Source organism: Acanthisitta chloris, unplaced genomic scaffold, assembly GCF_000695815.1.
Source record: "Acanthisitta chloris isolate BGI_N310 unplaced genomic scaffold, ASM69581v1 scaffold24735, whole genome shotgun sequence".
Lineage (NCBI taxonomy): Eukaryota > Metazoa > Chordata > Aves > Passeriformes > Acanthisittidae > Acanthisitta > Acanthisitta chloris.
Window position 1 is genome coordinate 2,795 of NW_008673599.1, and position 8,379 is coordinate 11,173.

At 44.1% G+C, this 8,379-nt stretch overlaps 1 protein-coding gene across 1 annotated transcript in view; it reads right to left on the bottom strand.

Annotated features, from left to right (window-relative positions):
• TMEM204 (transmembrane protein 204) overlaps positions 1 to 8,151 on the bottom strand; it is a gene marked incomplete at its 3' end in the record, with an annotated part of 10,409 nt that extends 2,258 nt beyond the window's left edge. The window contains exon 1 of the mRNA XM_009075024.1: positions 7,872 to 8,151. Coding sequence (XP_009073272.1) covers positions 7,872 to 8,151 — 280 coding nt within the window. The remainder of the gene's footprint in view (positions 1 to 7,871) is intronic.
• Between the last annotated feature and the right edge of the window lie 228 nt (positions 8,152 to 8,379).

Sequence of the window (8,379 nt, forward strand, 5' to 3'; positions counted from 1 at the left end):
GGGATCAGTGGGTTGTTATCACTGTGGGACACTTTGTGTTGTATTTGAGTACTTCAGCCCTGTAAGTAGCCAGGCAGAATATGTCCTGCTCAGCTCAAGGATGGTGCCACCTTAGGCTGGTGCAAAACTGATTATATCTATCCATACTTTAAATCTCCTGAGGAATTTTTTTAAGTATTCTATTGGTGCTGTTTCCTTTTTATGGTTCTTGGGTTTATTTATGGATTACTTACTGGGTGAATTATTGAGGAGACATGCTGAGATGTACCAATTGCCCTCACAAATTCCTGATGTTCATACATGACTATTCTGGAAGGGAGGATAAATGGTGTTGGAAGTAGAGATTTTGAACTGATTACAGATGGAACTGATAATTCTCCTTACACTTAAGTTGCTTCAGTTATTTTTGTTAGAACCTGTTATTGAGTTGCTTGTAACTGTGCTAGACTTCATCTTCTTGGGCTGAGTGTCTGCAGGCTGAGATCATATTCTGCTGATAAAATTTAATCTAACTAGAGAAGTAATTAGGTTTTCTCTAATAGAATCAAGTGATTCTAACTAAGCACTCAGTTTTCCTCTGGAACGTGACATTTTGCTGAGGTGTTACCCTGAGATCAGGGATGCATTTACTTTTTCAGCTTTTTGGAGTAATTTTTTAAATCCCCATTATAGGGACTTCAAAAATGCAAAGCCAAACATCCAAACCTTGGGAAAAGCCAGAATAGTACACTTGAACCTAAATGGGTAAAAGGCAAGAGCAAGGCTACTCTCTTGCTGACTGAGAAGAGCAACGAGGCTGGTGAAGGAACTCGAGCACAAGTGCCATGAGGAGAGGCTGAGGGAGCTGGGGCTGTTCAGCCTGGAGAAGAGGAGGCTCAGGGGAGACCTTATCACCCTCTGCAACTCCCTGACAGGAGGTTGGAGTCAGGTGGGGGTTGGTCTCTTCTCCCAGGCAACCAGCAGCAGGACAAGAGGGCACAGACTCAAGCTCTGCCAGGGGAGGGTTAGGTTGGACATTAAGAAGAATTTCTTTGCAGAAAGGGTGATTAGACCCTGGAATGTGCTGCCCAGGGAGGTGGTGGGGTCAGTGTCCTTGCAGGGGTTTAAGGACAGACTGGATGTGGCCTAGTAACCACAGTAGGGTTGGACTTGATGATCTTGGAGGTCTTTTCCAACCTGGTTGATTCTAAGACTCTATGACTCTCACAGTCTTGCTGCTCATAAAGCTGAGTTCCAGCCTAGAGAACTGAGTTCTGTATTCATGAATAATTTTAGAAGGAACCCTTCTTTAGAATGCTAAAAAAAAGCACTTTAGTCAAGCTCTTGGCAACAAATCATGTGTTTGTTTTGTTTTGGATGTCAGCATTGTCGGCAAAGATCAGATGTGCCGAGCGGTCTCTGCAGCTGCTGTGGAAATCAGCTGGAGCTGTGCCTTGGAGCTCAAGAGCACTATGAAAATGCAAAGTACAACTGTGCTTCATCTTACGGCATAGACATAGGAGCTCAGCACTTAGAGCAATTAAGAGATAATAAGGACAATAAATAGAACCAGTGTAATGCTGGTTCATGCTATGCCTTCCAAACCAGTGCTCTATTCATGAACTCTTTGACATTCAGTTTCTTCTGTTGATGTACACTTGTGGCATTTATGTTGTTAAACTCTGAGTGTGAATTAGGAAATATATTGAAACCCTTTAAAGGTACTTGTGAAGCAAACGAAGCCAAATGTTGGCAGTATCTCAGTGCACCTCTGTGTCATTGAGTCCATGGGAAGGTTTAATTAAAGCACTGCCTCTATGATGCAGATGTCTTGATGGTCTGAATAGTTACTAATCTCCTAAGTGAAACAGATCTGAATCTACTTGTTTCTTCTAAGTGTAACAGATCTGAATCTACTTGTTTCTTCTTTGCTTTGTACCCTCTCCACCTGATGATGTTGTTTGTGTGTTTTACTGTAAGGACAGGACTTTGTCCTGAGAAGGAAAGTCTCTTCCTCACTTGTTTTAAATCCCTGTAAGCAGCCATACAGCTTGCAGCTGCAAGGAGTCCTCAGTCCATCCTGGTGCTCCATGATTGTGCATTCACCATCCCTGGAGGTTTTCAAGCTGAGACTGGATGTGGCACTAAGTGCCATGGTAGGGTTGGACTTGATGGTCTTGGAGGTGTTTTCCAACCTGGTTGATTCTATGATTCTATGAATATGCATTGCTTTCTGCAGTGGTCAATTTATGCCTTTTCAGTTAAAAATAATACTTTTAAAAAAAGAGAGGGGAGGGGGAGAAACCAGTCTGGTTTGGCACTGTTAAAATAATGTTCTGATGTGACAAACTGGTGGAATCTTCCACCCCTTTAGGTGTTTTGGAACTTTAGGACTCAGCTCATCCAAGTGTGAAACTTCACATTGGAATATTTAGGTTGAAAGGCAGACAGGTCTTGTTTGGGGAGGGATGAAGAGTATGCTTGGTTGGGTGTTTTCTATACCAGCTTCAGTGGTTATTTTTGGAGTGAAGATGTGGCTCCTTCAGCTATTTTCAACAGGAACAAGTGCTTACGGTTAAGTGATCGCAAACCCAACACTGAGAACCTTCTCTACAGCAATCAGTTCTAGCAGACAAGGCTGTCAAATGTTTCTGATGAGATGTGAGTTGTCTACAGATAGTGGCTTGCCTGTTTCAAAACCTCAGCAGGTGATAAATGCATTAATCTGAAACTCCCAAAAGCTCCAGAGCCATTTTCACTCATGATGCTTTAACTGAATTCACAGTCTTGGTGGTGCGAGTAAGCAAACATTGACTGCTCTGACAATGTTTCTGTGCAATGCATGTGAAGGTACTGTATCAAAACATGCATTAGGTTCACTTTACTGTCCTGAATCCCAAAAGGTTTTGCACTTATTCAAAATTAATACACGGCATAGTAACCCCATGTTAAAATTCACTCTAATTGAAGAGCCAGACCCCTCCATTGGAATTCACCTCCATTGGTCCCTGCCACTGAATTAGTGGTTTCATTTATTTAAATGTTGCTCATATTGCAGATGTTAGGAGGGGAAATCACAAGCCCTGAGCTGCTGCCTGGCTGTGCTGCCTCAGCCCTGTGCCTGAGCACTCTAACAGGCAATATATACACCATGTGTATAGTGAGGTTTTGGGTTTTCTTGAATCTGATGGTAGTTCTGTCTTCTCCAGACAGATGTGCCTCCTTTCTGGGTCTGTCAGTGATCTGTGCAGGCTGGACAGGTTTTTATGTAGGGCCCCTGTGGCAGTCATGTAGCTGCTCCCATTGCTGTGCCTCTCCCTGGCATGGGTTCCTCTCCTCATCAGAACTGCAGTTCCCATGAGTTTTCTTGCTCTGGCATCTGCAGTAGACACACACTTCCCCCTGTTGGGATTTTCCTTGTGTCTCCTGCAGCCCTGAAGAACCCATCGAGGTTTTATGTCTTTGAAACCCCTCCCTATTCCTGCATTTCCACATTGTTCCTAATGTTCTTTAGACAAAAAAGGACAAACTGTGACCTTGGCTGATGAATGAATCAGCTCCCTTTGTCTGCCCAGAGATAGCCTTGGAGCATGGCAGAACTTAAGGGCATATTTGTACCCTGCAGTGTGGTTAAAAATATCTGAGCTGATTCCAAGTAATCTGGTGTGTTCGTGCAGTATTCCTGGCCTGGTGCTGGGCCAGGATGTAGGTGGCTTTGGGCAGGGTTGGCTCTGAGAGGGCATCACTGGTGCTGTGGCTGTGTGTTCTCACTCCTGGAGGTACTGCTATGTCCCTGGGTGGTGCTGGGTGTGCTGTGTTTGCTCACACAGCACAGGCACAAGGCTGAGTACTGACTATTCATGTCTTACCCAAGCTCTTACTGTGGTTGTTCTGCTACCTGTGGGCTTTTATTGTCAAGGCATTAAGAGATGCAGAGAAGAGCATAATCTTCCCAAATTTTGTAACAGCTCTGAAACTGCATCTCTATAACCTTTGGCAAATGTCTTTGCCCACACTCAGGTGACAGGAGAGCTAGGCTACCTAACCAGGTTTCCTTAGAAAGTTTTGAAGAGTGGCTGTACAATCTGAGTTAAGTTTGTATTCTCCAGTGGTTTGTCCTTGTTAGAAACACTTAGATTGATGTCCTCACAGCTGGGCTGACTCTCAGCATAAGCAAAGGTTTCAGATCTGAGAGTTTACTACCACTAAAAAGGAGCAACCTTCTCACATCTGCATTGCTCAGCTCAGGATAGCAGCAGCACTTGTTGGACTCTGATACCACTGCTTAATCCAATGGAAAGATATCCACCAAAAACCCCATCCCATCCCCATGCCCTAAACTTCCACCCCAGCCTGGGTATTCTCTTGCTGTCTCACAGAAACTTTTCAGCAGGCTGAACGGGATGGTTTTGCACAGCAAAAGGGAGAGAAAGAGAGAAGCAGATAAAGACTAATGGAAGGGCCTGGGATCTCCCCTTCCAGGAGCAGTGAGGTTGGAAGGACAGAGGTGCTTTCCACTAAGATCAGATGCCCACATTTCTTGTGTTTTGTCTTGCAGAAATAGTTCACATTGTGATGCTTCATTTTCATATATTTTAAATATCATTTACTCCTGTCCCTAGATTTCCTTTTTTATTTTTTGCCATTTCTAGGAAGGAATTCCTCTCAGTGAGGGTGATGAGGCATGAGCAGAGGTTGGGGCTGCCCCATCCCTGGAACTGTTCACAGCCAGGTTGGATGGGGCTTGGTGCAGTCTGGTCTGGTGGAAGGTGTCCCTGCCCATGGCAGAGGTGGAAATGAGATGGTCTTTAAGGTTCCTTCCAACCCAAACCATTCTGGGATTCTAATTTTTTTTTTTTCTCACAGTGCCACAGCATCTGTAATCTCCCCCTGTCCTTTCTGTCACTTGGTCTTTATACCAGTGGTCCCTTACTGGCACTGTGGCATCCTTGGTGCAGTGTTTACATCACAGGGTTTGAAACCAAAACACCTAAGTTTTCCTCTTGCTTCAGTGATTTGTTATGCTGCAGTAATGCACAGTGGTGTGCTGTCAGTGGGATTTGGCTGGGAGAGGTGTTTGGTGTGGAATTTGTAGTAGTGCCTGTAGTTGGCTGTTATTTACATACTGCTTGTACAGGAGGCATCAGTATATGGAAAAGCAAATTCCTAAAGGGTTTCCAGTTTTTCTGTTGAACTGTGAGATGAATAACTTGCCCTCCAAGTATGTATGTATGTGTATAAATACTTTTCTTATATGAGCCAGATTGTGGCCTTTTTTGCACTGCAATTCCAGAACAGATTTTCTAGCTGTTGTTCTACAAATGGCATCCAAAAAAAAAAGTAGATGAGGCCTTGAGCAACCTGATCACTAGGAGGTGGTGTCACTGCCCAGGGCAGGGGTTGAGACTGGATAATCTGTAAGGTCCATTCCAACCCTTAAATTCTATGATTCTATGATCCTACATGGTAACTCTTAGTATCAAGGAAGGAGTTTCTTCCTTCAGAAAGTTATTTTTTTCTGTGTATATACATGTACACACATGCATGTCTGTGGTTTATCTCAGCTGACAGGTGAGGATTGCCATAGATACTAGTGAAATAAGGTGTGATTTCTTACTAGAGAAATTCTTTAGGATGATGCATACTTGGATGCCAGATCAGGCACACACTGACCATGTGTACATCTATGGAAACGTAGTTGTTTTACAAACTAGTGCCACAGATTATTTTTTTTCCTACTGAGCTTGTGACACAGCTGCAGAGGGGAGATCTTCCTTCAAATGCTTGATCAAGATTCAGAATTGGCCTTTTGCTTACTATTTGCTTCCAGGTTAAACAGGGAATGGATGCTTTATTCCTGTGCAAACATACAACTCCCTGACAGGGGTTGGATAGAGGTGGGGGATTTCTCTCCTGCTATGGCTGCAGGGAGAGGACTAGAGGGAATGGCCATGAGCTGAGACAGGGGAGAGGCAAAGTAGATGTCAGGAAGAATTTTTTCCCTGTTAGGGTGTTCAGACCCTGGAATATTGCCCAGGGAGGTGGTAGAGTCACCATCCCTGGTAGTGTTTAAGAGGCATCTGGATCTGACACTGGAGGATCTGGTTTAGGGGTTACAGCAGTGACAGGTTAATGGTTGGACTCGATCTTAGAGGTCTCCTCCAACCTTGATGGTTCTATGATTCTATTCTGTGATTCTGAATGAAGTCTCTGGGTTTGCAACTCCTCCTTCCCCCCTTTAAACTGGAAGTTTTAAGAGTGGTTGTCAGAGAACCCTCCGGGCACTTGGATCATGCTATAATTATTCCTTGTATATTTTAAATATTTCTATCAAATTTTCCTCCTGTTCGGAATTTTCTCTCACAGTTTCCTTCTATTTAAATTTTGCTATCACATTATCCTTCTGTTTGACATCAGAACCTGCTGCCCAGGCTGCAGTGAAACCAATCCCTCTGATCTTTAGGCACCACCCACCTCCTGTCTCACGCACAGCAAGAAAGACAAGTCTGTGTGCTAAAAATGCGGCAGAAGCCAAATTCACTATACAGGAGGTCATTCCAGTGGTGAGTGCAGAACATGTACTTCTGCAATTCATGAATGGTTTGCATGTTGTTCAAGTTAGAACACAGCTCATCAGTACTAACTGGGGTAGTGATTCCAGGGATAAACTGCAGACACATCAAGGAACTTTTCCCACAGTCTAATCCCTTTTTAGAACCATTTATTGTTATAAAAGTTTTTTTCAGTTGAAAAAGATCAAAAGGGTCAAGGCTTTTAGAGCAGTTGAGGAATTTTGTTTGCAATTTACGCAGCTTCAGTATTAGCAAATGTGCAAAAAAATGTTCCTGCATAATTTTTTTGGAAGATACAATCTGGAATAGGTCCATACGAAAGCATTTTTTTGAAAGGAATTCCTCTCATATTTCTCTGGTTTCTCTCCAGAGGGATCTAAGATACTCTGAGGAGGAGCACAGCATTTTGCCCTTTCTCCACATTGCAAACCATGAGAAAAAACATCTGTTTGAAATCACATATGTTACTGAAGCTGCTAACCATCCCTCTGAGGTGCCAGAGCTGCTTATGAGCACCCTGGAAATCTCAGGGAAATGCTGGTGTCTGCAGCACAGCTCTGCTCTGGTTTCTCACTGAGAACAGGGTTGCACATAACATGATACATAAGGTTTATTATTGATTATTCAGCTCTGTGATTCTCATGTTATCCAATAATTTTTCCCTAGCTCAGTGTAAGCTCTATGCATTCTTCAGATCCCACAAGCCTGTGAATTTGCAAAATGAGAAACACACTGGGCTTAATGATTTTTGTGGTCCCCAAGTCCTATATTAACTATGTTTTTTCACCAAGAATAGTTGCACATGTTAAAGCTTGTCTCAATTTTACATGTTTTTACCCAAACTGTTTCTGTCTTTTCTGCTCCTGACATTTCCAACAAAAGCAAACAGAAGGGAGAAATAACTCAGCGTGGCATTGGAATACTTTCTCTGGTTTTTGGGTTTTTTTTAAACTTTCGTGGTATTCAGAGCAACTGTGGTTGGAGTTGTATTAAGCAGGAAGGGATATGTTCTGGCAAGGGCCCAGGAGGGAGAAGTGAGCCCTTCTCAGAGTCTTACACTTTACAGATGATTTTTACAAAGCAGCTCAATCCCTAGGCTGTATAAACTAGATAGCACTATGCAGATTGCTGGTTTTGAGGGAAGAGGAGAAGGAGTTCAGTTCATCACTGCTGGACATAACGATTCGTATTTTACCAAGTGAATTCATCTGGGTATGAACACAAAGAGATGTTTAGACTCAGTTAACAATGATTTCAGGCCATAAATCTCCCAAGGACCAGGTACACCCTATCAACCCCAAGACAAGAGACTGCACTTACGTTTGACAGTGCTGCGTGACTCCTGGAAGCCAGCAGACTCCGAACCCCAGCCCAGGGCTTCACACTCCTGCTCCTCCCCGTGCCCATGCCTGGCACTGGTGCCTGCACCCACTCTGCTCCTCTCTGGCAGCCAGCACAGCCTCCAGAGCCCCACGCTGCGCTTGCGCCCGTCCTCCAGCGTCTGGTACACCCAGTTGGGGGTGAAGGCAGCCGCGTTGTTGAGGATGAGTGAGACCAGGGCTACCAACACAGCTGTGGCTACCAGTTTCTGGACAGTCATATCTGACTGTCAGCTCGCTGCCAGTCTCTAGTTGCAGACGACACGAGGTCCCAGTCAGCTGCAGCACATTGAAACTGGGCTGGGAAGAGGCTGCTGCGCTGGGGTGTTACCAGGGGCTAGAGGACATCACCGTTCATTCTCGAAGTCAACTCCAGAGGGGTTTCTGGTCAAGGAAAGTAGAATTTTGTGAGGTAGGTAGGAGAATTCCATAAAATAAGAAGACGAAGA